Source organism: Dendropsophus ebraccatus, chromosome 8 (assembly GCF_027789765.1).
Source record: "Dendropsophus ebraccatus isolate aDenEbr1 chromosome 8, aDenEbr1.pat, whole genome shotgun sequence".
NCBI lineage: Eukaryota > Metazoa > Chordata > Amphibia > Anura > Hylidae > Dendropsophus > Dendropsophus ebraccatus.
The window spans coordinates 82,074,787-82,102,760 of record NC_091461.1 but is presented as its reverse complement, the minus strand read 5'-3'; the positions used below and the strand labels follow the sequence as shown (position 1 = coordinate 82,102,760).

The window sequence follows — 27,974 nt, the reverse complement described above, 5'->3', positions numbered from 1 at the left end:
CCGGTCCCCAGATCGCCTGTGATTGTCCGGCTGCCGCCAGCCGGCCAGTCGCGGGCGGTCCATAAGACTACTCCCATCATCCACTTCTCTGCTTGCCGAGAATCAGCAGCACAGAAGGTGATGATGGGGGTGGTGAGTCCTGTGCCCGGTGCGTTCCTGGAGTGTTCCGGGTGCCTCCTCCTCCCTGTGCTTCCTCTTCTTCCCGGAGCCCCCTCCCCCGTGCGTTCTCAGCTACAGGGTGACAGCTAGGAGCTGATCTCCTTGTGCTCTCTTCTCCTCCCCCTCCCCGGTACTTCCTCCTCCACCGTGTGTCATCTGCTCCCCATCTACTCCCCCCAGCCAGTCTCCCTCCCTACCACCAACCACCCTGCTGTCAGCCACCCTCCCTCCCAGGACCCCACTGCCAGCCATTCTCTCTCCCTCCCTCCCAGCACCCTGCTGTCAGCCAGTGTCCCTCCCTACCAGCACCCTGCTGCCAGTCAGTCTTCCATCCTCCCAGCACCCTGCTGCCAGCCACCTTCGCTCCCTCCCACCACCCTGCTGTCAGCCACCCTCCCTCCCACCACCCTGCTGCTATCCAACCACCCACCCACCCTCCCACCACCCTGCTGTCAGCCACCCTCCCTCCCACCACCCTGCTGCTATCCAACCACCCACCACCCTGCTGCCAACCAACCACCCTCCCTCCCACCACCCTGCTGCCATCCAACCAACCACCCTCCCTCCCAACACCCTGCTGCCATCCAACCACCCACCCTCCCACCAAGCTGCTGCTGCCATCCACCCCCCCCCCCCATGTGCCCCCCAAGTAAAAAAAAAATAAAGTCAAAAACACACAAAATGTAAAAACAGTACATAAACTGCACACACACACTAACACTTACACGTGTAAAAGCATAACACTTACACTTACACACCCCTCTAAAGATGCCTTCACACACACCGGATCCGTAGAGGATTCGCAGTGAAATCCAGATGTGGATCCAGTGTCAGTGCATCCCTATGAGAATGCATACTCACAGCGAGAATGACATCCCGCTGCGTGTATGTAAGTTAACCCCACCGGCGGCCGGAGCCAAATGGTGCTCCTTCCCATGTGGGGAATTTTTGTACTTGGGGGAAATTTCTCTACAAGTTTTATGTTTTTTTTTTTTTTTTTTTTACTTTTAACCCCTTGTCAACCTGAAAAATTTAAGGCTAGACCAAGTTTTAGTGTAAAAAAAATTACATTTTTCATTTGCATAGCACATTGTGCCTGTCACCAGTGGGGTTCATATGCCCACTATACCCCTTGTTACATGCCTTGAAGGGTGTAGTTTCCGAAATGGTGTCCCTTTAGGGGTGTTTGTTAGGTTTTGGAACCCCTGAGCCTCTGCCAACCATAAGTGGTACTTTGAAAAATGGCCAATTGTAAGGAGGCTTCAAAATTCACTAGGTTCTCCTTTACATCTGAGGCTTGTGGTTGCGTCAAATAGCGCAATATGGCCACATATCATACATTTCTATAAACTGCAGACATGGGGCGATAAATATTTGGGTGCATTTCTCTGGAAATAGGTTTTCTATTATGAGAGATATTGGGTCACAATATAATTTTCAATTTTCTCACACACTTAGCTTTTATTTCTGTGACTCAGCTAAAGGGTTAAAAAAAAACTTTCTGGAATTGATTTTGAACAGTTTGGGGGGTGCAGTTTCTGAAATGGGGTGCTTTGTGGGGCTTCATAATATACAGCCTGCTCAAATCCACTTCAAACGTGAACTGGTCTCTTGAAAAATCAGATTTTGAAATTCTTGTAAAAATTTGGAAAAATGCTGCTAAACTTTGAATCTTTCTATTGTCTTAAACAATTGAAAGCAAGTTTAATAAATGCCGCCAACATATAGTAGACATGTTGTTAATGCTATTTAATGTATAATTTATGTGGCATAACCCATCTCAATTTTTCACATTATTTTGTGTTTTTTTATAAAGATAGGCTGTAAGTATCAACTCAATTTTACCAGAAATATAAAGTATAACATGTCACGAGAAAACAATCTCAGAATAAGCCAGATAGGTAAAAGCATCCCGAAGTTATTAATGGATAAAGTGACACAGGTGATATTCCTGAAACTTGCTCCGGTCCTTAAGGCCATTTTGGACTCAGTCCTTAAGGGGTTAAGGAAATAGACAGTCACTAATAAACATCACAACCTTTATTAGCGGCCATCTATTTCAGACAGCTGTGTTTCCCCAGTATGTTCCTGAAGTGGAAACATAGCCTCAAGCTGCATCTGTTGGACCTCATGACTTAGGGTCCTATTTCACGGGCCGAGGAGGGCCTGATCAACGATGTAAACGAGCGCTGATCTGCTAGATGGCCGCTCGTTTACTGGGCCTATTCCACGACCCGATGATCGTTGAGCGAGGGCTGCAGGGACATAGTTACCGATGTCCTTGCAGCAATACATTACCTGTCAGGTCTTCTTCTCCGCTCTGTCTTCCTCCCCGGGTCCCGTGCGCTCTAGCTTCGGAATGGCCTGTGATAGCTTCAGGCGGTCCCGGCCTGTGATTGGCTGAGCGATCCGTCAGCTGACAGGCCATTCTGAAGCCAAAGCACGCGGGACTCGGGGAGCCAGACAGAGCGGAGAGGAAGACCTGACAGGTAATGTATTGCTGCTGCTGCTTCTCAAATTGTCAGTCGCCCGCCGCGCACTGCTATTCAACTGTAGCGATGCGCGGTGGGGGAACGATGATTTTAGGTCTGGCCCTAAATGAACGATCAGCCGATGACACGATCATCGGCTGATCGTTCTCTCTTTTCCACCGAGCGATAATCTGCCGAATGGGGCCGATTTATCCTTACTGTGGAATAGGGCCCTTACAGTGGGGTCTGTCTTTGGTTGCCATTATTTTTTAGTAGGAAGAATAGAACTTCACTGCCTTCTGCACTATGCCTTTTGTCAATTATAATAGAGACTGTGTTGGAGGCTCTGGTCTGGTCTGGTCTAACACATTCATAATGTAGAAGCCCAATAAATTCACAGTGTTGTATAATAATTGCGTGTATAAGTGAAAATCTGCCTCTTGACCAGGATCTAATTGGTTCTGAATTATGACAATATAAAGGTATGCACAGGGCCTGGTACCATAAAATCCTCATCCACCTCTTGTCCACCCTTGTCTTCAAGCTATTCCCACCAGTGGGGTCATGAACTGTGTTGTGTCATGGTTAGAAAGGGGTCGTTCTGGAGAATAATACCCCTTGTTAAACTGATGTGAGCTGATTTTGTCATTTGACAGAACCCCAGGACTGCAGGAAAGGCAATAGTTTTTGCTTCATTAAGTTGATGAAAACAGTGAAATGACAAAATCTGCTCTATTGACATGACATAATTCTTGATTCTTTGTAAGTCCCCTCATAATTTTTATTTGTTCATATTTTTTTTAACCCCGCCTACATCTAGTATAAAGTTCACCTTCGGCCCAAGATCCAGTTCACCAAACCTCACAACATGCGGCCCGCAGCCCGTCACGCCACGTCAGTTCCTAGGCCTGTGGCCACCATCTCTTCTGGACAAACTGCCTCTTCTGGAGCAAGGAGGAGACGAGTAAGGTGTCGGAAATGTCAGGCATGTCTCCAGAGGGAGTGTGGGACTTGCCACTACTGCAAAGACATGAAGAAGTTTGGAGGTCCAGGCAGGATGAAGCAGTCATGCATGCAAAGGCAGTGCCTTGCGGTGAGTATCACAGGGTTCTGGCGTTGTATATTTGCTTTATACATTTATAAATACTTTTTTTTCCATCTTTCTGTTTATTCTATTCTTCCCACTTCAGTCTCTTGATATCATTATCAGTTAGCATTGGGGTAAGTTGATGTAAGTCCCCAGGGTGTCATAACACTAAGGTAATTGATAAGGCCACTCTGTCCTCCAGCCCAGATTGCCCCACTCTGTCACCTGTGCCATGTGTGGGGAGGTGGATCAGACCAGTGACTCCCAGGACTTTGAAAAGAAACTCATGGAGTGCTCGGTGTGCAATGAGATTGTCCATCCCGGCTGCCTAGAGGTAAGTAGCTGAAATTCCTCACTGCATAAAAAATTGTTGGTCTTCAGTTTAAAACAGTGTAAGCTTATCGAACAATCAGTCTTACTGTTAGAATGGTGGGATGGAGTCATCAGTAAAATATGAGGTGGATGGAGAAAATGGATGCTTAGGGTTAAATCCTTTGGCCAGAAGTCACTTTAAGTCTATTGCTGAGCAGGAGTTTTCTTTAATCCTTTATTGATGTGTGGTACAGTGGAGAAGGCAACCACTATATGAACATCTGCACAGAGCGGCGGTCAGCACTTGTTACCTTACCATCGTCCACTGATTTTAATACTCAGTGATGCTCCACCTTTGGCACTGCAACAGTGTGGTGCATTTCTATCAGTTGGATATACTGGCCTATGTAATACAGCTAATCCTATGTGTCAGAGGTGCACAAAACTTGGTGGTGGTTGGCTAATATGAGGGATTCTAAATGCATTCAATTCCCTTCAGTTGCCTTTTGCACATTAAGCTCACAGATCCACTTTTAGGCCACTATGCGTCACACATGCTTTTTTTTTTACTTTTTAAGATCAAATATCAGACTTTTGACAAATTTGTATCCATTTTTATAGGGATACATTTTCAGTTTGCATTAAAATGTGACTACAAGTTTTACTAGGAAAAAACACAGCAAACACAGTGGGTCAACGGAATGCAACAGGATGCCTGTTCTCATCCAGCATAGATGGATTTTAAACAGACACTAATCTGTACAACACAGTGTTGCTGCTTTATAAGCCACGTAAAGTCCAAGAAGTATTTGATCCCTTGCTGATTTTCTTTGTTTGCCCACTAATAAAGACATGATCATTCTATACTTTTAATGGTAGATGTATTCTTACATGGAGAGACAGAATATTAAAAAGAAAATCCAGAAAATAAATCTAAGGAATATATATTAATTGATTTGTTTTTCATGGAGTGAAATAAGTATTTGATCCCTTAGTATTCATTAGCAGTTCTGGCTTTTACAGACCAGTTAGACACTCCCAATCAACTTGTTACCTGACCTGAAGCCACCTGTTCTCACTAATCACTTGTGTGAAAAACAACTGTCTACAGAATCAGACAGATCACACAGATTTCAAGTCTCCAACATGGGTAAAACCAAAGAGCTGTCACAGGACCTCAGAGTCAGAATTGTTGACCTTCACAAAGCTGGAATGGGCTACAAAAAGATTAGTAAGGTGTTGGATGTGAAAGTAACAACTATTGGTGCAATTATCAGAAAGTTTAGAGAGTATAACATGACAGACCTCGGCCCGGTGCTCCAAAGAAGATTTCGCCTCGTGGGGTGGCAATGATGCTGAGAAAAGTCAGAAATCGTCCTGCAACCACTCCGCAGGAGTTAGCATATGACCTGAAGGCAGCTGGGACCACAGTTTGCAAGGAAACAATTGGCAACACTTTGCGCAACAATGGATTCAAATCCTGCAGTGCCCGAAAGGTACCCCTGCTGAAGAGAGCACATGTGGAGGCGCGCCTCAAGTATGCCACTGATCATTTGAAAGATGAACCAAGTTATTGGGAGAAGGTTTTGTGGTCAGATGAGACCAAAATTGAACTTTTTGGCCTCAACTCCACCCGCCATGTGTGGAGGAAGAAAAATGCTGCCTATGACCCCAAGAACACTGTGCCCACCGTCAAGCATGGAGGTGGAAGCATAATGTTTTGGGGGTGTTTCTCTGCCAAGGGTACAGGGCTACTTCACCGCATCACTGGGAAGATGGATGGAGCCATGTACCGCACAATCCTGAGGGACAACCTCATCCCCTCTGCCAGGGTTCTGGAAATGGGCCGTGGTTGGGTCTTCCAACATGATAACGACCCTAAACATACAGCAAAGGCAACAAAGTATTGGCTCAAGAAAAATCACATTAAGGTCATGGAGTGGCCCAGCCAGTCGCCAGACCTCAATCCGATCGAAAATCTATAGAGGGAGCTGAAGGTCAGAGTTGCCAAGCGACAGCCCACCAACCTTCATGATTTAGAGAGAATCTGCAAAGAAGAGTGGGCCAAAATTCCCCCTGGTGTGTGTGCTAAACTTGTGGTTAACTACAACAAACGTCTCACCGCTGTGCTTGCAAACAAAGGCTTTGCCACTAAGTATTGAGTGTGTTTGGCAAGAGGGATCAAATACTTATTTTCCTCATTGAAATACAAATTAATTAAAATATATTCTTTAAAATTATATTCTAGATTTTTTTCTTGATATTCTGTCTCTCCATGTTAGAATATATCTACCATTAAAAGTGCTGAAGGATAGTGTCTTTATTAGTGGGCAAACAAAGAAAATCAGCAAGGGATCAAATACTTCTTGGACTCACTGTAAATAGGAATTCCCCTCGTACCCAAAATCTTCTAATTTACTATCTGAGGCTATTTGGGCCATAAAAGCAGAAGCCTTGAGAACATCAATTTCCCTTTAGCCAGTCGTGTGGCGTCTGCTGCACAGTTTAGGCACCATTTATGTTACTTAGATTTTCCTGGATGGACTTTTGTCTCCATTCACACACTGTAGGCTACCCTTGCTGCTTGCTGCTTTTTACTTGCTCAGGGAGTGAATAGAAGTACATCAGGGGATTGCAAATCCCAACTCTACATGTAAAGGTTGGATTAGGTTAGTGATTAGTAAAAAAAAAAAGATAGATAGATTTATTTTAATAACGGAAGTAACAGGCCAAGACCCCTGTGCTTTTAACCTTTTGTGTCCTGTATCGCAGATGGACGGTGAAGGCTTGCTGAGTGACGAGCTTCCCAACTACTGGGAATGCCCCAAATGTAATGAACGGAGGAAGCACACGGTGAGCGGATTGACCTCTTCCTAAAACATCTTATTTTACCTAGTTGCAGAACCTTTTTTAAAAAAATGATTTATATTGTGTTTGGTACTCTCTGAAAGGACCACTAACTTTCATCTGTGTGAACATTTTATATCTCTACAAGGTGTAAAGATTTGAATAGTAAGGGAATAGTTTCTTATCCATATCAGACTTCCTGTTCAGTAATCCCTGTTGTCTAGTATTCTCATGCTTAAAATGGCTGATAACAGAGAGCAGTACTTTGGTTTACCGTCTGCTGTGTGACTGATTTAAAAACCTCTGCTAGATTTGCAGCCTCTGTTAAGCTAACCTCTAACGAGACATCTGGAAATCTTGTTGCTTCGACATCTTTTAATTTTTGTTTTGCTGTCATTAGGAAACTATCATTTATGTTTTAGAACTAATGACACCCATAATGTTTTGCTATTTTTCTAGGAATCTAGGGTTATGCATACTTTTTTCTTTCAGGTGAGCACAGACCAAGAGAGAGTCTTGCTGTACAATGTGAGTTCTCAGTAAAATGTTGTAAGTGCTAGAACTTGATTTTATTTTTTTGTGTCAAGTAGTTCCTTCTTTTGCTAGTGCATCATCCTGTAAAGGGGATATCCCAGAGCCATATTTTAGGTGTGTTGCCGCCCACCCAACAATCATGAAAGCAGGGGTTCGTTGATATCCCCCCCCCCACCCCATTAAGAGCCCTGCCTGCCCCCATAGTGCACATCCGCCACAGCAGGCTCGCCCGTTTGTAATGGACATGAAAGAAACAGGTAGGGGGGGCCAGGTAGGTGTTATGGTAGGTGTTATTGGGATGGCAGTGCTTTTAATGGGTGCCCAAGTGCTCTAAATGGTCTCACTGGACCCTGGAGGACACAACTAGCTGCACCAGAATGACGCAGAGGAAGAAGGTAAGAGATATACCTTCCTCCTTGGCGTGTTCTGTGCAATAGGAACAAATCAGCAGTTTAGATTCGTCTAACCTGCTGATAGTTCCACTTTAATGCTTCTTTCTCTCCTCACCTTCACGGGCGGCACCATAGGAGGATGGGTTGCACCCTAGGGACAGGAAAAAGCACGAGAGGTTAAAAGCCCTTCCCCTTCCTCCCAACACCAGTGCTTTTTCCTGTCCCACTAGGGCAGGCACGAGAGGGAGGGTTCGAGGCTTCGGCTTCCTTCCTCCCCAGCGGTCCGGCAGCAAGCTGGAAGGGTAGGTCGGACGTCTTCTGACATGTGGGGCCGAGCGCTGCAGTTCCGACGCCCATATTGAATGACACACTTCCGGTCGACGTCTTCACGCTGGAAGTGACGTCAGACGCCGCGCGTACCGGAAGTAGCGCGCCTGGAAGACCGCTTCATTCAAAAGACCGGCAAGAGTGGATCGGATCGTCTCCGCCTCAGCGATGGATCCCTCCACATCTGATAAGACTGCTACTGCGGTGAGTGCGGTACAGTGAGTACTGGCTTTGTACCAGCCCCTTCCGTGTGCTAAACTCTGCAGTCGGCACGCTTCCAATGCAAGCTCTGCATAGTTGTACTGTGGGTTCTCTCTCTGGATTCATATTACAGGTGTTTTCCACTGTAGTGATCTTATTTTCCCACATTGTTTGGTGTCAATACATATATATATACAGATACCATACTACTGTCACCGGGGTTGGCTTCTCCTCCTACCAATAGACTTTTAATTATATACATTGGGATGGAGCTTATATCACTGGTCTGAAAGATGATATCCTTCTTATGAGACTAAAGATTCTGCTCCTGCTGCCAAGAAGGAGAAACCAACGATAACAGTTAGAAGATGCGTATCTTGCAACAGCAAATTGCCATCTAGCTGCAAGAAAAACATTTGCCCCTCATGCATCGGTGACTTTATTAAACAAGACAGATCTTCCTTCCTTGAGGACATTAGGAAGATGATAAAAGATGAGATTGGCTATAGAGGTGACAATCTCCCTCCTCCTCTTCTTTCACCCCCTCCTGTACCTAAGGGCCCTCCGCCTACCCCTTCAGTCCAGCAGGTTATAGCTGACGAGGTGCCTACAGCAGAGCCGATTGCTAACTATCCAGTCTCTGTAACTGTCTCTGAGGGGTCGATCGCATCCACATCTGGAAAGTGTAAGAGACAGTCTTCAGCATCTTCCTGTGAATCAGGACAGATCTCAGAAGATCTAGAAATTGATGAGGTAGAATCTGAATATAAGGAGGAAATAAAGAAATATTTCTTTTCTTCAGACCATACTTCCGCCCTTCTCACAGCAGTCAGAGACGCTTTGGGCATGGAAGAGGTGCAAGAGGAGATAGCACCCAAGGATAAAATGTTTAGAAGCCTAAAAGCAAAGAAAAAATTTGTTTTCCCGTTTCATGAGACTTTACAACCTCTTACAACCGATGAATGAATGGAACCAGAAAAAAGACTTCAGGTTCCTGGTGAAATTAAGACGTCTTCCCTTTGGGGAAGAAGATATAAGGAAATGGGGAGAAATCCCTAAAATTGATGCGCAAGTGGCAAAAACTACAAAAAAATCCATTTTGCCCTTTGCAGATTCATCACAACTAAATGAGCCTATGGATAGGAAGGCCGAGAGCCTCCTTAGACGCTCCTGGGAGACAGTCTCGTATTCTCTAAAAAATAACATTGCCGCCACCTGTGTTGCTGGGGCTCTTCATGTTTGGATAGAGCAACTGGAGGGCCATTTAAACAACAAATGCCCAAGAAAAAAAATAATAGTTTCTTTACCTCTGTTAAAGGATGCCACGGCCTTCCTAGCTGATGCCACAGCAGAATCTATTAGATTTGCTGCTAAGGATGGCGCTCTTACTAATGCAGCTAGACGAGCGCTCTGGCTAAAAAATTGGACAGGGGACAACACCGCAAAATCCAACCTATCCGGTATACCATTTGAAGGTGAATATGTCTTTGGAGCACCTCTCGATAAAATTATAGAGAAGACAGCGGATAAAAAGAAGGCTCTACCCGAAGAGAAGAGCACAGTTAAGAAACAACAATATAAACATCCTAAATTTCAAGAAAGCTATCGAGGCAAAGGGAAATCAGGCTGTTGGAGCTATTCAAAAGGAGGCAAGGGGAGGAATATTTTTTTCAACCCCGAAGCCTCCCAGGACAAACTTTTCAGGAGCATGGGGCTCTATTACCGAGAACACCTGGGTAATAGATATCATCAAGAATGGATATCAAATAGAATTCACTCATCCCCCCCCCCCACACACACACACACGAAGGTTCACCATATCCAGGCAGTCTTCAAGTTCCCTACAAACAGAGCTGGTAGAGAGTGTACGGAAGTTCCGTCTTTTGGAAGTCATCTCTCCAGTACCGTTAAAAGAGAAGATGGGTCATTACTCGAATCTATTTCTTGTTAAAAAACCCAAATGGCTCCTTTCGCCTAATTATAAACTTGAAACCCCTAAATCAATTTGTGAAGCATGCAAAATTCAAGATGGAGTCTATAAAATCCACCACTCCTCTAATAGCATCAAACGTGTGGATGGCCTCCATAGACCTTCAAGACGCGTATTATCACGTCCCAATTAATCCTCAGTCTTAAAAATTTCTGAGATTCGCGATACAAATAAACAAATGGATTTGCCACTACCAATTCAGGGCTCTCCCTTTTGGAATCTCATCTGCTCCACGAATCTTTACCAACGTAATGTCAGAGGTTGTCTCTTCTCTACACCTGCAGGGAGTAAATATAGTGGCTTACCTGGACGACCTTCTGATAATTGCAGACTCTTAAGATGAAGCTCCATCAGGACCTACAAACAACCCGCAATCTTCTATCTTCATTGGGTTGAAAAAAACACAAAGACAGAAGCGGGTGCCTTCTAGTGCAGTAATTAAGGTCATCTTAAAATAAGCAGAAGAGGTGAACAGAGTGTATGCTCACCTGTACAGGTTGTGCATATGTAGGCACAAAACTATCAGTAGCTCAATATAACACCGCAGCCGGCTACAGGTGCCTCACGGATAAACCGGGAGGTAAAGACAGTAGCAGTAGAGCGAATTCCCAGCAGCAACCAACTGGGACAGGAAAGAACCTTCCAAACGAGCCTGGCGCAGGTGTAGGGAAATTCATATCATACACCACCAAGGGGAATCTCCAAGCGGTATAATATTATAACAAGCTGTATTTATTAACAGACGCTCATCTTCATTGGGTTGGATCATCGAGAACAAATCAGACTTTGTTCCATCTCCCAGGAAAGTTTTCTTGGGAATCCTTCTGGACTCTAGTCTTCAGATGTCCTTTCTCCCAGAGGAACAAAAACGTAAAACTCCTCACGAAGATCAGGGAATTCAAGAAAAGCCCTCTTTCTTCTGTAAGGGAAGCCATGTCTGTGCTGGGATCTATGAGTGGTTCAGAATTCCCTTCTGGCAGCTCAAGACATGTTCAGCTCAGACAAGGAGTACATGTTCACATACTGTCAGACAATATCACGACAGTAGTTCACCTAAGACACCAAGGGAGTGCAAAACGCAACCGTCTGTGGTCGGTCTCCCAACAGATTTTCTTCTGAGCAGAGTTACATCTTCTGTCCCTATCCGCAACAATCTAAAAGGGACAGAGAACACCAAGGCGGATTTTCTCAGCCGCAACCAGATCCATCCGGGAGAATGGTGTCTAAAGGAACAAGTATTCCATCAACTAGTGGATCGTTGGAGACTTCCCGAGATCGATCTATTTGCCACAAGAAAGAACAGGAAGGTAAAGAATTTTTACTCCCTGGATCCAGCCGACCATCCTACGGCAATAGACGCTCAAACTCAAATTTGGGAGGTAAAGTAAGCATGCGCATTCCCTCCGATACCTCTGATACCCAGAGTACTTCAGAAAGTCAGAGACCAAAGGTTAAAAGTCATCCTCATAGTCCCGTACTGACCAAAGAGAAGCTGGCTCAGACTTCTAAAGAACTTGGCCCTAGAAGACCCGGTCCTCCTTTCACATCAAACAGATCTTCTATTTCAGGGCCCGATCTTCCATCCGGAACCAGCGAAACTACTTCTCTCAGCATGGATCCTGAGCAGTCAATGTTATAAAGTCGAGGCCTTTCAGAAAGCGTAATATCAACACTAATGAAAAGCAGGAAAAAGGTAACAACTTCCATCTACTTAAAAATCTTGATTTTCCTTCCTGGTGCAAAACTCCCCCGCCTTTTCCTGCTGTACCTAATATATCTCAGATATTAGATTTCTTACAGGCTGGACTATCCAAGGGTCTCAAACCAGCTACCTTAAAAGTACAGGTGTCAGCTCTATCAGCCATATACGACAAAAATCTAGCAGACCATTGATGGGTAAAGAGGTTTATCAGAGCGGCCTCCAGAATTAATCCTAAAGCTCAGATTACTCATCCGGCATGGGATTTAAATGTGGTCCTAGAAGGTTTAACAAGCACCAACTTTTAGCCCATTTCAGAAATTAACAATAGACTTCTCTCTTACAAAACAGTCTTTCTAGTGGCTATTTGTTCCGCAAGAAGGGTGACCGAGATTCAGGCTCTGACTATCAGTAAGCCCTACTGCACAATATCTGAGGATCGTATAGTCTTAAGAACAGACCCCTTATTCCTACCTAAGGTATTTACAGGATTCCATAAGTCCCAGGACATCGTCCTGCCTTCTTTTTGCCCAGACCCCAAAAACGATCTGGAGAAGAAATTCCATACTCTGGATGTGAGAAGAGCAGTACTCCAGTACATCGAAACTACAGCGCCTTGGAGAATAGATCAGAGTTTATTAATACAGTTTCAGGGCAAAAATAAGGGCAGGAAACTGTCAAAAAGTACCATCGCCAGATGGATAAGGAATGCTATAGCAGAGGCTTACAAAGCTCAGAACCTTCCGTCTCCAATCAATATCAGGGCACACTCTACAAGAGCAGTCTCCACCTCATGAGCAGAGAGGGCCTCTGCCTCCCTGGAACAGATCTGCAGGGCAGCGACTTGTCATCTCCCCAGACATTCATCAGACATTATAGACTACTACAGCAGTCAAGTGAAGACCTGACCTTTGACAGGAAAGTTCTTCAGGCTGTGGTCCCTCCGTAAGATTAATGGTTGGTATTACTCCTTTGGTGCCGTTGTGAAGGTAAGGAGAGAAAATATGATTAGTCCTTACCGGTAAGCCGGTTTCTTCGAACCTTCCCGATGGCACCAATATCCCTCCCTAGTATTGTATGAAAATATGATACTCACGTGGTGCTAATTGGCTGTTATAAAGGCACTGGTGTTGGGAGGAAGGGGAGGGGCTTTTAACCTCATGCTTTTTCCTGTCCCTAGGGTACAACCCATCCTCCTATGGTACTGTCGTGAAGGTTCGAAAAAAAAAAAAAACCGGCTTACCGGTAAGGACTAATCCTATTTTTGCATAGAAAACGAGATAACTTGTCTTCCCAGTGACAGCCCATTCAGCCAATCACTGACTGATGCAGGACATCGCAGCGGTCAGGGATTTGCTAGACAAGCTGTCACTACTGAGAACAGTCTGCCTTAGAAGTAACAGGAGAGTTTAGTGGGGGACCCAAATGTAGGCTAAGTACAATCTATTTAGTATATTTGTCACTACACACCCTTGTTCATTATTCACCAGACAACTACGTTCACATCTGCATTTAACTCTCTGCCTCCATTCCATTTCTCTGTTTTGTTTGGACAACAAAGAAATGGAAATAAGTACATGACTGGCAAAGTGACATAAACTAAAAGCCCTTCTATTTACACCTGTCATCACCGACTTCAATAATTAAAAAAAAAAAATCTCTCCATTCATGTTTTTTTTGTTCCCCCCCCCCCCCCTGCTTTCAGTGAGATGTCCCAAAAGTTATACAAATCACCAATATACACTTATTAGGTGAAATGCTTACAAAGAGCTTTTTCCCTGCACTTACTTTTGCTTCACTTCCTGGATAAAATGGTGATGTCACGACTTCACTCCCAGAGCTGTGCAGGCTGTGGCTGCTGGAGAGGCTGATGGTAGAGGGACACAGGGCACTGAAGGGACACTGAGCATCCAATCATCCTCTCCAGCAGCCACAGCCCGCCCAGCTCTGGGAGTTGGATTGTGACATCACCATTTTATCCAGGAAGTGAAGCCTTGATGCAGTAGTAAGTGCAGAGGAAAAAGCACTTTATGTGCATTTCCCGTAATAAGTGTATATTGGTGATTTGTATAACTTTTGGGGGGCAATACAATACTTAAATAAAAAAATTTCTCCGCACTTCTCCTTTAAATCTTTTTATTAAAGAAAAGTAAGAAAGTACAGGAATAGATGCAAACAAAGGTGCAAAAAATTTGGGACGCAGCCCAAATAAACATTTATATATACAGTCCACATGACTGGCATCTAGCTATAGCATGTTGACATTATTAATACAACTCCTGAGTAGCCCGGGGAAGTTCGATAGAGAAAAGAGGGAAACGGAGAAAAGAATGGAAGAAGAAAACGAGAGAGAGAGCAGAGAGAGAGAGTAAAAAGGGTTGGTGGGGAAATGTTGCAGAAGAGGCACAGAGTAATACGCTGTGTCACACAGATGAGTATCTCAGAGACCCAATTCTACAAGGATGATACTGTAGTGTGTTTCCATAGGCATAACCACACAAGAAGCCATGAGGAAATTATGCAGTAAGCCTTTCTTTAGAGTTGAGCTAGAGCTGTGATGCATCTAAAAGACCAACCTGTCTATTGGGATCTGGCTCCCTGTTAGAGTTTGTTTTTTGTCCAGAAAGCAAGGAATGGAGGGCATTACCATCAGTGTCAAGACATCACCAGCACTAAGAGGAAGCTGTGGGGAATATTGTGTCTTGCAAGGATGGATAATTATACTGTCTAGTAATGATCTTATATAGAGTACTCTCTATAAAGGGTAAAGATACCCTGTTTCCCCAAAAAAGACTGTTAATTTTTGCTCCCAAAGATGCGCTATGTCTTATTTTCAGGGGATGTCTTATTTTTCCATGAAGAACACACTTCTTGTTGAACAAAAAAAAAAGAACATTTTATCATATACTGTATAGTAGTTGTCATCACAAATCAGCATAACCAGACCAGTTATTCAACAAAGGAGTCAAAAAATGCAGAGAACGCAGTGATGTCTCAGCTCACTGTGCAGAGTCTGCTGGGCACATCCTCCCCATGTACTGTATATAACAATAATATACACGGCAGAAACAAACCCTGCTCTGTATATACGCTGCACCCAGTCCACTCCTCTTTAGACTATGTCCTTGTATGACTACAATTTAGTTCTTTATTGCACATTGTTGTTAAGCTGTCATGTTGCAGTTGTTAATTAGTGCAATGGCACTAATTAACTCTACTTAAATGCTACGTGTGAATATAACCTTAAGGCCCTATTACACGGGCCGATGGTGAGGACCAAGCGAGCGCCAATTTTTCAGATCAGTGCTAGCTTGCTCCTTGTTCCCCACTCGCTGCCGGTGCTATTACACATGTTGACACTGAGTGAGTAAGAGCAGGGGGTACGTGGAGCTGCAGGAGGGTCTCCCCGGACGATCTAAAGATCATCCAGGGGCCCATAAGAGATAGCATCGGCCTGCTGCTGCCCCCCTATTACACGAGGCGAAGGCCAGCAGACCGTTGTTATTGTTCAAAATTATTTCAACATTTGTAAAGACAAGGTTCAGGCAGCATAGTGCCGAATTTGGCCTATAATCGCTTGGTGTAATAGGGCCTTTAGAGAGTGAATGTGCAGAGGTGGCAGTAAATTACCTCCATTGTTTGTTTGGTTTTCTTAGGTTTTTTTAAATATTGTTCCTGTCTTTCTTTTTGATGCTTTGATCCCCACAAGTTCTCCATGTAAATTGGGGCACTGAAAAGCAGACTCTATATTAAGATCAAGATCTAATATGATTTCCTGTAGAGTGTGAGTGGTGTTGTGTATTCTTCTTTCTATAGACACACTTATGATGTACATTTTGCATATTCTTTTGGAACTTTTTAGACTTTACAGCACAAATGTCTTTTTCCACAGTAGCTTCAACTGAAGCTAATGAAAATGGTTCAGCATAAAGAGGCTTTACTCTATGGTCTTCATATGCCCTAATAGCACATACAAAGTAGTTCCTACTCCAAATTCTGATGTGGCCTCTTTAGTTTTGGATACAACCCTTCTTTGACATCACACCTGAGAATTAATTATTTCCTATATATTATAGCCATAAATTACCCTTTGTACCTAAGAAGTGCTGGCTTTTTCTACGTTATTGTGAGGAATATGCACTTAAAGTGGTTGGAGATTTCAGCCTGAACTTTATGGTGGTGACCATTTACTTTGTGCTTAGGTTTCAATGTGGTGATGTGGTCGCCTTGCTAGAGCGGTAAATAATTTTGCCTATAGAATAGGTTAGACAGCGATAAAACCTTTACTGAGACTTCGCGTTTTGTCCCGTGTATGCCAGGAAGGGGGTGAAGGAGCTCGCTGACTAAACGAATCTCCCGTTTCCCGCACAAAAAACGCGTTGCAGCCAGCTTAGAACCCTGACACTTTCTGTCAGATGGACCGATTCCTACATCGCAGCTGGGAGCAAAAAACTGCATCATCTCCTCAGCCACAGAGAGGAGACTGATGCCTAAAATGGTGGCTACGCAGCAAACCACACACCAAGACCTACCAGACTCACAGCCTGTGATTTTGCGCCTCCCTGGTATCACCGACTGATGTCGAAGTAGTAATAGTAGATGTGGGGAGGGCACCATCAGATGCTAAATTTCAGGGTGCTATAGTGCTCAAATGAGACACCATATAGAAGGAAAAGAAAGGCCTATACCAGCACACTGTGTTATTTCACAAAAAATATATGATTTTATTAAAGCACAAAAAAATCTGTCCGTTCTGACAGACTTGGTGCAGGTTGTATTGTTTTGCCGATTGGCAATTGTATTTCCATGCACTGGGGCACTTGTTCACTGCCGCGATGTGCCCTTTTTAAAATGGCCCTGGAGCCGCTTGCACAGCAATTTTTTTAATTAAAAAAAATCAGTCTTTTCTGAGGACATTTAGCTTTTTCTTTGTTCTCCAGTTTTCAGAAAGACTTACCTCTCACGGTGTTAGGGCCCTATTACACCATCAGATTATCTGGCAGATTTTTTTTGAGCCAAAGCCAGGAATGGACTATAAACAGGGAACGGGTAATAAAGGAAAGACTGAGATTTCTCCTCTTTTCAAATCCACTCCTGGCTTTGGCCTAAAAAAATCTGTCAGATAATCTGTTGGTGGAAAAGGGCCCTTAGTTGTTACAGGACACCTCAGCCACATGAAAATCGTTACAGAAGTTACAGTTTTCCCTTACAAAATACTGGCTTCTCTGGTATTTCCCATCCTTTGAAATGGGTTGTACTAACAAATTGTTTAACCTTTGGAAAAAGAGGTCAAGGTTTTAGGTGATATAACAACTAAAGTGGAATATGTGTTCTTGAAGCGGGAGGAGGTTTAGCAAAAATTCTACCTACCACCTTCACATATGTTTCAGTATCATCAGGTTATGAGCAACTAATTCTCTGGTGTTAACAGTGACCTAGGTAATAAATTTGATCGATTGATGGGTTTGACTGCCATACCTATGTCATTGTCTGAACTTTATTGTATGCTGAAGGATTACAATTTGGGGAAGACCTCCCAGGGAATCTTCGGTTCTTGGTAGCAACAATTAGCTGTCTTGGAGTGCTGGTTGTTCCAAACTACATTGGAAGCAACAATTACACACAGCAGACTTGTGTAGCAAAACCTTGAAAAATGTCTTGAAGTGGTGTTTAACCTCTTAGCGACCCATGACGTATCTGATACGTCATGGTGCCGCGGGGGGTGTTCAGAGCGGGGTCCCGCCGGGACCTGATCCCGGCTGACACGTGCAGCCGGGCAGTGCCTCTGTTAGCCGGCGCGGGTCCCGTTGCCGCGCCGGCTAATTAAGCACTTCAATGCAGCTGTCAAACCTGACAGCTGCATTGAAGTGCTTTATGCACACTATCCCTGGTGTCTAGTGGGTCGGATCTCCCCCCCCGCAATGCGATCGCGGGGGGGAGATCCGTTCTTCTGCCCGTGCCGGGCCTCAGCGTCGGAATGACGCTGATCCCGGCTCGGCAATAGATTGCTATGGCCTGCAGCAGGCCATAGCAATCTATGACCAATCTAATCTATCTTTGCTGTGTATATACACAACATTGATCTCTATGAGAGATCAGTGCTATGTATATACAAGCCCCCCAGGGGGGCTTCTAGTCCATGTAAAAAAAAAAGTAAAAAAGTGTTTTTATTAATAAAAAATCCCCTCCCCTAATAAAAGTCCAAATCACCCCCCTTTTCCCATTTTATAAATATAAATTAATAAATAAACAAATAAACATATTTAGTATCGCCGCACACGTAATCGCCCGAACTATTAAATAATCACATTCCTGATCTCGCACGGTAAACGGCGTCAGCGCAAAAAAAATTCCAAAGTGCAAAAATTGCGCATTTTTGGTCGCATCAAATCCAGAAAAAATGTAATAAAAAGTGATCAAAAAGTCGTATATGCGCAATCAATGTACCGATAGAAAGAACACATCATGGCTCAAAAAATGGCACCTGACACAGCCCCATAGACCAAAGGATAAAAGCGCTATAAGCCTGGGAATGGAGCGGTTTTAAGGAACGTGTATTTGTTAACAATGTTTTGATTTTTTTAAAAGCCATCAGATACAATAAAAGTTATACATGTTATATATCGTTGTAATCGTAACGACTTGAGGAACATGCATAACAAGTCAGTTTTACCATAGGGCGAACGGCGTAAATGCAAAACTCCCCGAAATCAAAACAAATTCGTTTTTGTTTTCAATTTGACAGCGCAAATGATTTTTTTCCGGTTTCGCAGCATATTTTATGGAAAAATAATGCCGGTCATTGCAAAGTACAATTGGTTTCGCAAAAAATAAGCGCTCATATAAGTCTCTCGGTGAAAAAATGCAAGCGCTATGGACTTTTAAACATAAAATGGAAAAAGCAAAAGCGCAAAAACGAAAATTGGCTTTGACCTTAAGGGGTTAAAACCATAAGTGAACCTTGGTGGGAAATGCATCTAAATACGGTGGTACCTCTGTCCTTGAACTTAATTGGTTCTGTAAGGCAGTTTGAGAACTGTGCAGTTTAAGAACTGAGCAGAGTTTCCCCATAGGAAATAATGTAAATGTGTTTAATTGGTTCCAGCACCCACCAATAATTACCTACAGTACCCATATATTACATTGAAAAGTTCGCAGTATAATCTCTATAGTACATTACAGAAGAGCACTATATACTGTACAGTACATTACAGGACAGCACTATACTTTACAGCAGTGCTTCTCAATTCCAGTCCTCAGGCCTCACCAACAGGTCATGTTTTGAGGATTTCCTTAGTATTTCACAGGTGATATAATTATTATACTCCGTGCATCAGGTATTATCACAAAGGTTCTTTGTATGGGATATCCTCAAAACATGACCTGTTGGTGAGGCCTGAGGACTGGAATTGAGAAGCACTGCTTTACAGGACATTGTAAACAAGAAACAAATCCAGCAGTTATAGTACAGCAGTCACTAACTCCTCACTTTACTGTATTTACTGTAAAGAGTCCCCACCCCAACACTGTAAAGTATGGGAGATGGTGGTGCAGTGACTGTACTACTACTATACTGTATATGCACTCCAGCAGTCTTATACAGTACTGTACAGGATGGGAGATGGTGGTGCAGTGACTGTACTACTACTGTATATGCACTTCAGCACTGTAAAGTATGGGAGATGGTGGTGCACTGATTGTACTACTGTCACCTGTGCTAAACTCACCAGGTACAATCCACGCTCGAAAAAACGTTCAGATACCAAGCAAAGTTTGAATTCTGAACGTTACTTCCTGGAATACGTTACCTTGAATATGAGGTATTACTGTATTTCAGGACTGGGTGCCCGAAAAGTGTTTGAGAACCGAGCAAGAGTTTGAGAACGAATGCAAACTTTCCTTGAAAATACTGTTTGAGTTCCGAGCAGTTTGAGAACCGAGGTACCACTGTATATTGCATAAAGCGACGCTTTAAATCTTTCTTTTAAAAGTGATCCAGCTGTCCTTAAAGGGGTATTCCAGGGAAAATTAATAATTTAGCAAAGGAAAGGGTTAACCAAAGTTAACCCTTTCCTAATATACTTACCTGTTGTTTATTGGCCCCCCAAGGAGATCTCCGGTCCGGTCACGTGATCTTGCAGCTTGTGGTTCGGATCCTCTTCTCCTTCCGGTCCGGTGACGTCACCACCCGGCCGGCGTCGCTCTCCGTCTCATTAGCAGCAGAGCACTGAACCCTGACTGGCTTGGTAGCGTGTAGCCAATCAGGGCTCAGTGCTCTGCATCCCCACACGCTTCAGAGTGGGGGTCCCCCGAGGCTGCAGTAAATTATCAGGGGTTGTCGGGCTCAGTGCAGGTCACCAGTTACATGGGCCGGCACTGCACTACAGCAGGTGAATGCGGGGTCTAGCATCCATCATCACTCCGCAGAACCCTTCCGCCCCCCGTCCCCTGTGTCAGCGATGCCGAGCGAGTCCCCGGAGGGGATGCGGCGGGCGGCATTACTTCATTCATAGCTACCAGACACCCGGCTGCCCGCCGCATCCCTTCCCCCCAGGGACTCAGGGTCGGCATCGGTGGGGAAGTAATTTGGGATGGTATCTGGGATGCATTTTCCACTATGTTCCTAAAAACCTGGCAGATCGTGCTAAGGGTCTTGTGGGCTCTCCAGATTTACATGCTACCTTGTTGGTAGTGGTAAAATGCATCTTTAAGGGCTAGTACGGCATTTAACCCCTTAACGACATCGGGCGTAAACTTACGCCCTTGCGCCCTGGTACTTGGCGCATCAGGGCGTAAATTTACGCCCGATGTTTCCCCGATCGCTGCGTGTTCACACACAGCGGTCGGGGAAGATGGCCTGCTATAAATCATAGCAGGCCATCTTAGCTTCACGGCACGGGGGGTGGTTAACACCCCCCGTGCTTACGATCGCCGCTATAGGCTGATCAATTCAGATCAGCCAATAGCGGCGATCGGAACCTTTCCGGGTCATCGGCGACCCGATGACCTGGAAAAAAATGGCGGTCGGTGCTGTCCGAGGACGGCACCGACCGCCATTACTGTAAAAAAGTAATGGTGATCGCCGTGCCACCGGCCCGATCGCCGTGAACGGCCGGCCGGCCGTTCACGGCGATCGGGCCGGTGGCACGGCGATCAGAGTCCCACAAAATAGTAAATACCTGCCCTGGACCCCTCAGCTAGGTAGCCGATGGGTCCAGAGCAGGTATTTGTACATTACTCACCTGTCCCGGGCTCCTGATCGGCGTCTTCCGGGTTCGCGGCATCCTCGTCTTCGTTCGGGTCTTCGGCTTCTTCCGTGACGTCACGTTCGGCTATTTTCGGCTCCAGCGTCGGCTCTTTCCGTATTTTGCGCTCTGCTGCCCTCTAGCGGCTGATATGTGTAATACACTTATCAGCAGCTACAGGGATGTTCAGAATGTAGAAAAAATTTTTGATTTTTTTTTCAAATTTTTTTTTTTCTATTTTCCGCACCCTATCGCCGCTGAGTGTTGATCAGCATCGCACGAAAGTGCGCTGCTAATCAGCAACTCCTCCTTTTTGGCGTAGGGTGTTTTTTTTCTATATTCTACTGCCACAGTCTGCTAATAAGTGCGGCATTTATCAGCAACTCCTTTGTTGGCGTAGGTTTTTTTTTTATACTTACTGTAAAAAAACACGTAAAAAACACTACATTACACCACACTACATTGAATGAAGTTTGACACTACACCACTATATACCCCATATACTAATCCCCGTATAAAGATGGCCCCCAGAGTGTTTTCGGCGTCAGAGGGATACGTTATTATTACCTCCGACACCGAAACAGCCAGTGAGGATGAATGGGGGGATCCTTCTTTCCTCCATTCATCCTCATCATCCAGTGACGTGTCTGGGGGTAGCGTAGCGTACGCTGCCCCCCAGACACGTCTTTTCCGCCAGTACCGTCCCAATAAGAGATGACGGTATGGTGTGAAATTCTACACACTCTGTGAGCGTACCTCAGGGTACACTTACAGATTTCGGGTACGTGCACACTGCGGAATGGCGAAGGATAACCCTTTGGGCATTCCGCAGCTGGCACCCACCGGCGGACTGATGGAGGCGCATGTCTCTACCCGTGTCATAGACTCCATTCTATGCACGGGCGGAATCCGTCGTCCATCCAAAGAATGAACACGTTGGACGGAGAGTGGAGAATGGAGTCTATGACACGTGTGGAGACGTGCGCCTGCATCAGTCCGCCGGTGGGTGCCAGCTGTGGAATGCACGAAGGGTTATCTGTCGCGATTCCGCAGTGTGCACGTACCCTTAGAGTGTATGTAGGAAGGGACACCCGAATCCAGCCCCCAGATGCCCCGCCCCCCCCCCCCCCCCCCCCATCCTCGGAGTTAGTGGGAAGATCGTCCGGGAACTGATCTTCCCACTGCTGGATAAAGGTTACCACCTGTACGGGGATAACTTTTATACCAGCGCCCCCCTCCTCTGGTCTCTCGCTGCCCGAGCTACTATAGCTTGCGGCACGATCCGAACATATCAGAAGCAGTAATAGAGCCCTAATATTTAGCAGCCATGGAGCGGACCCAGCGCTTCTGGATATGAAGGACCCCGTATCGCACCAGGACAACATTTTCCAGGTGACGTCCCCCACACTGGAGAACAGGAGACCCCAGAAGAAGTGCAGAGTGTGGCGTAACAGGGGGATCAGGAAGGACACCATTTTCCCGTGTGACACCTGTCCTGATCCCCCCGGCCTCTGCATACTGGATCGCTTCAAGGCGCACCACACGTCACTGGAGTTCTACATTATCTAAATTCTGTCCCTTATTCCTATTTCAGGGGTCACGTTGATCCAGGGATTATTCTGATCGCCATTATGGAGTCAGGAAGGAATTTTTCCCCTGTGATGAGGCTACTGTCGTCTGCCTTACGAGGGGTTTTTTTTGCCTTCCTCTGGATCAACACAGTTTCAATTTGATGGACACCTGTCATTTCCAACCTTACAAACTAATAATTGGCCTAATACCCCCAAATAAATTAGAATTGTCCCTTTTCCCCAGCTAAGTAGGTATGGCCACCATTCCCATTAGAGGATACCATGATGCAATTACAAAGCCTCTGTGCGGCCAGGACAGTAGAAACCCCCCACAAGTGACCCCATTCTGGAAACTAAACCCCATAAGGAATCTAACAAGGGGGGCAGCGGGGATATGGCCCCCTGGTGACGGCCACATTTGGGACGTGAAAATGAAAAAAAATTGTATTTTTTATTTTCTCGGCACATGTTCTACGTAAGTGCCCGTCACCAGTGGGGTCCATATGCTCACTGCACCCCTTGTTAGATTCCTTATGGGGTGTAGTTTCCAGAATGGGGTCACTTGTCGGGGGTTTCTACTGTCCTGGCAGCACAGGAGCTTTGTAATTGCGACATGGCCTCCATCCTCCATTCCAGCCTCTAAATGGCGCTCTGTCCCTTTGGTGACTTGCCCTGTGCCCATATGGCACATTATGCCCACATGTGGGGTATTTTCGTACTCAGGGGACACTACCCTACACGTTTTGTGTTCATTTTCTTTTTTAACCCCTTGTGGAAATGGAAAAAAATCAAGGCTAGACCAACATTTAGTGTAATTTTTGTTAAATTTTTACTCTAAATCATTAATCTTGTCATGTTTTTTCATTTTCACAAGGGGTTAAAAGATAAAAAAAAACATATAATGGGTAGAGCAATTTCCCCTGAGTACGGAAATACCCCACATGTGGACATAAAGCGCCATGCGGGTGCAGGGTAAGCCTCCGAAGGGAAGAAGCGCCATTTGGTTTTTGAAGGCTGGATTTGGATGGAATGGATTTCGAGGGGCCATGTTGCATTCAAAAGGCCCCTGTGTTGCCAAGACAGTTGAAACCCCCCACAAGTGACCCCATTATGGAAACTGCACCCCTCAAGGAATGTAACAAGGGGTGTAGTGAGCATATGGACCCCACTGGTGACGGACACAAATGTGGAACAATGTGGCGTGAAAATGAAATATTACATTTTTTTACACTATAATGTTGGTTTAGCCTTGAATTTATCATTTTCACAAGGGGTTAAAAGAGAAAAAAACACACTATGTGTAGAGCAATTTCCCCCGAGTCCGTAAATACCCCACATGTGGACATAAAGCGCCATGTGGGTGCAGGGCAAGCCTCCGAAGGGAAGGAGCGCCATTTGGATTTTGGAGGTTGGATTTGGCTAGAATGGATGATGAACGCCATGTCGCATTTACAGAGCCCTCGTGCTGCCAAAACACTGGAAACCCCCACAAGTGACCCCATTCTGGAAACTGCACCCCTCAAGGAATCTAACAAGGGGTGCACTTAGGATATGGACCCCTTGATGACGGGCACATTTGCATGAAAGTGAAAAAATGAAATTTTTCCCTTTCACGTCACATTGTTCCACATTTGTGCCCGTCACCAGTGGGGTCCATATGCTCACTGCACCCCTTGTTAGATTCCTTGAGGGGTGTAGTTTCCAGAATGGAATCACTTGTGGGGGGTTTCCAGTGTCTTGGCAGCACGAGGGCTCTGTAAATGCGACATGGCCCTTGAAATCCTTTTCAGTGAAATTCAGCTTCCAAAAGCCAATTGGCGCTCCTTCCCTTTGGAGGCTCGTCCTGCGCCCCCTTGGCACTCTATCGCCACATGTGGGGTATTTCTGTACTCGGGAGAAACTGCGCTACACATTTTTTGTCTTTTTTTCCCTCTTATCCCTTTAAGAAAATGAAAAATTGAAGGCTAGAACAACGTTTTAGTGTAAAAAATAAATTTTTCTTTTTTCACGCCATATTGTTCGGAAAATCTGTGAAGCGCCTGTGGGGTCCAGATGCTCACCACACCCCTTGTTACATTCCTTGAGGGGTGTAGTTTTCTAAAAATATAAAAATAATCTGATTTTGAAATTTTACTGAAAATTTGGAAATTTGCTGCTAATGTTTTAAGCTTCCTATCGTCTAAAAAAAATGAAAGATAGTTTAATAAATGCCGCCAACATAAAGTAGACATGTTGCTAATGCTATTTAATATATAATTTATGTGGTATAACCACTTTCTGTATACGCAAAAAAGTTTCAAAGTTGGAAAAATGCATTTTTTCACATTTTTTCACATTATTTGGGTTTTTTTCATAAAGATTTGTTATGAGTATCGACTCCAATTTACCAGAAATGTAAAGTACAATATGTCACGAGAAAACAATCTCAGAATCAGCCGGATAGGTAAAAGCATCCCGAAGTTATTAATGACTAAAGTGACACTGGTCATATTCATAAAATTTGTCTCTGTCATTAAGGCCATTTCAGGCTCTGTCCTTAAGGGGTTAACTTTTATTCACTAAATAACACACATTACAAAGTTATACAACTTTGTATTGTGTGTTATTTACGTGAATGGCTCACTTTCCCGTGTCCCCCCACCCCCGGAAGTGTGGTGCATTATACTCAATGCATCGTTGTCGACCCCGGACGCCATCTTGGGACAATGACGTCCTCTCCAGTAGGTTGGCCGGACCGCTCCAGCCCTCCCTCATGCCGCCCCCTTCTGCTGCTATAACTATGCTCAGCCAGTCGCGGCTGAGCAGCTGATGACGCAGTAGAGTGGGGACGGCATGAGGGACAGCTGGAGCGGTCCGGACAGCCTTCTGAAGATTACAACATTGTCCCAAGATGGCGGCCGGGGTCGACAGTAATCCGGTGAGTATAATACACCACACTTCCGGGGGTGAGGGACACAAGGAAGGGGGCCATTCACGTAAATAACACACATTAGAAGAAAAGAAATTAAAAAGAAAAAAATGTTAATTGCAAATTTGCTTTATATCACATCCCCTGCTGATTTCGATTTTGAAAGTTATAATGACTGTAACTGTAACATATTTTTAATTTAAATAAAAACAGAGCAGACTAGATGGACCAGGTGGTATTTTTGACCCACAATCTTCTATCTTGCTAGTGTTTCTGTTAAAACATAATGAGGGCCGCCAAAAGCATTCTCAGCTTCTCCTGTTATATGTAAGATTTTCATTATTTGCCATTCTTGTAAAACCGATTAGTTGCTATGATTTAATTTCATCTGACTGTATTGGTTAACTTTGATTCAGATTGTAATAGCAGTGACACTGTTAGGTACAAAATATCTGTACATTGCTGATGTACTGTATAAGTAATCTTTTTCTTCTCCTGCTATTACTTAGAAACGAAAGGCTGTAGACAACTGTGATCTGGACCCTTACTTACCAGCCAAAGTTTTACGGCCCCCTCTTGGACAAAGTCCTCCATCACCCCCACTTCTCCTATTGCCTCCTTCCCCAAGCTCTGGTCCCCCAACTCCGCCAACACCACAGGCAACACCTGTCAGCAGGGAAGAAAGAGCTAAGAGACGACAGCTGACCAGGGAAAAAGAAAACCACCCCAGTGGACGAGAGCACTCAGAGGCTGATCGTGTCTGGCACAGGGGCTCCTACCTCACTGTTACTCTCCAGCGAGCCCCAAAAGAGCTCAGTTCCTCTTCTATTGTCCCAAAACTGCAAGCCATTACACCAAATCCCCAGCATCCCATTCGACCGCAGCGTCCTCAGCCGCTAAATGAGGGTGAAGAGGATGATGACGATGATGATGATGAAGATGATGATGATGATGATGATGATGAAGAGGAGGATACTGAGAATGTTCTGATGACTGGACAGCGAAAAGATGATGTGTCAATGCAGAAGGATGTGTGGCTGTCTGTCTTCCAGTACCTAACGCGGAAAGAGCTCAGTCTGTGTATGAGAGTCTGCAAGGCTTGGTACAAGTGGTGAGTCTAATGGTCCCTATACACTTTCAATAATTTACAGCCTAAAATTTGTTTGGCCGATCGTTTCAGTAGAGCTTCATACACCTTGGATTGATGGCCAAATTTGCCACGAGCGTGGTGTATGGGGACCTTCACCTGTGTAGCCAGCCATTGAACAGTTGCTTGCGCCTAGTACCAGACAAAACACATGCTCAAGTGTGACCCTCTTGCTGGAGGAAAGCAGACATATTTTTCTGACATTGTAGAACTACTTTTGATGTAGGCCACAAATATTTTCTGGAAAAGGGGCCTATTTTAGCCTTTAACACCACAAATCAAATGCATAAACTGAACTGCCATATCAGTCAAAACAATTGTATGGAGCTATTATAGAATAGACCAGGGGTACTCAACAACTTTTAGTGAAGGTCCACTTTCTGGGGTCTATTGTCAGGTGAAGGTCTGAGCTGAACATCAGTAGTTAATGTGTTTTGTTACTTTTCACAAACGTTCAACTATTTACATACAGAATTGATGCTTATTAGCTGAAAAACTGGCATTTTTTCTCTCTCCAGCACTTTGATATTGGGTACAAAGGGGGTGACTGCCCTAGTAGTATATAGCCCCCCCTGTTGCTCCCCCAGTAGTATATAGTCCCCCTGTGCGCTCTCCCCCAGTAGTATATAGCCCCCCTGTGCGCTCTCACCCAGTAGTATATAGTCCCCCTGTGCGCTCTCCCCCAGTAGTATATAGCCCCCCTGTGCGTTCTCCCCCAGTAGTATATAGCCCCCCTGTGAGCTCTTCCCCAGTAGTATATAGCCCCCCTGTGAGCTCTTCCCCAGTAGTATATAGCCCCCCTGTGAGCTCTCCCCCAGTAGTATATATCCCCCCTGTGCGCTCTCCCCCAGTAGTATATAGCCCCCCTGTGAGCTCTCCCCCAGTAGTATATATCCCCCCTGTGCGCTCTCCCCCAGTAGTATATAGCCCCCCTGTGCACTCTCCCCCAGTAGTATATAGCCCCCTGTAAGCTCTCCCCCAGAAGTATATAGCCCCCCTGTGCGCTCTCCCCCAGTAGTATATAGCCCCCTGTAAGCTCTCCCCCAGTAGTATATAGCCCCCCTGTGAGCTCTCCCCCAGTAGT

General features: G+C 45.0%; 1 protein-coding gene across 8 annotated transcripts in view; it reads left to right on the top strand.

Moving 5' to 3' along the window:
- Positions 1 to 27,974, top strand: part of KDM2A (lysine demethylase 2A) — a 361,653-nt gene that overhangs the window by 220,951 nt on the left and 112,728 nt on the right. For 5 of the 8 annotated variants that reach the window (XM_069980770.1, XM_069980769.1, XM_069980768.1 and 2 more), the window contains 5 exons: positions 3,451 to 3,723; positions 3,920 to 4,051; positions 6,802 to 6,882; positions 7,369 to 7,404; positions 26,253 to 26,854. In XM_069980770.1, the coding sequence (XP_069836871.1) occupies positions 3,451 to 3,723; positions 3,920 to 4,051; positions 6,802 to 6,882; positions 7,369 to 7,404; positions 26,253 to 26,854 (1,124 nt within the window). The remainder of the gene's footprint in view (positions 1 to 3,450; positions 3,724 to 3,919; positions 4,052 to 6,801; positions 6,883 to 7,368; positions 7,405 to 26,252; positions 26,855 to 27,974) is intronic. The other 3 variants (XM_069980771.1, XM_069980773.1, XM_069980774.1) reach the window with 3 other exon arrangements.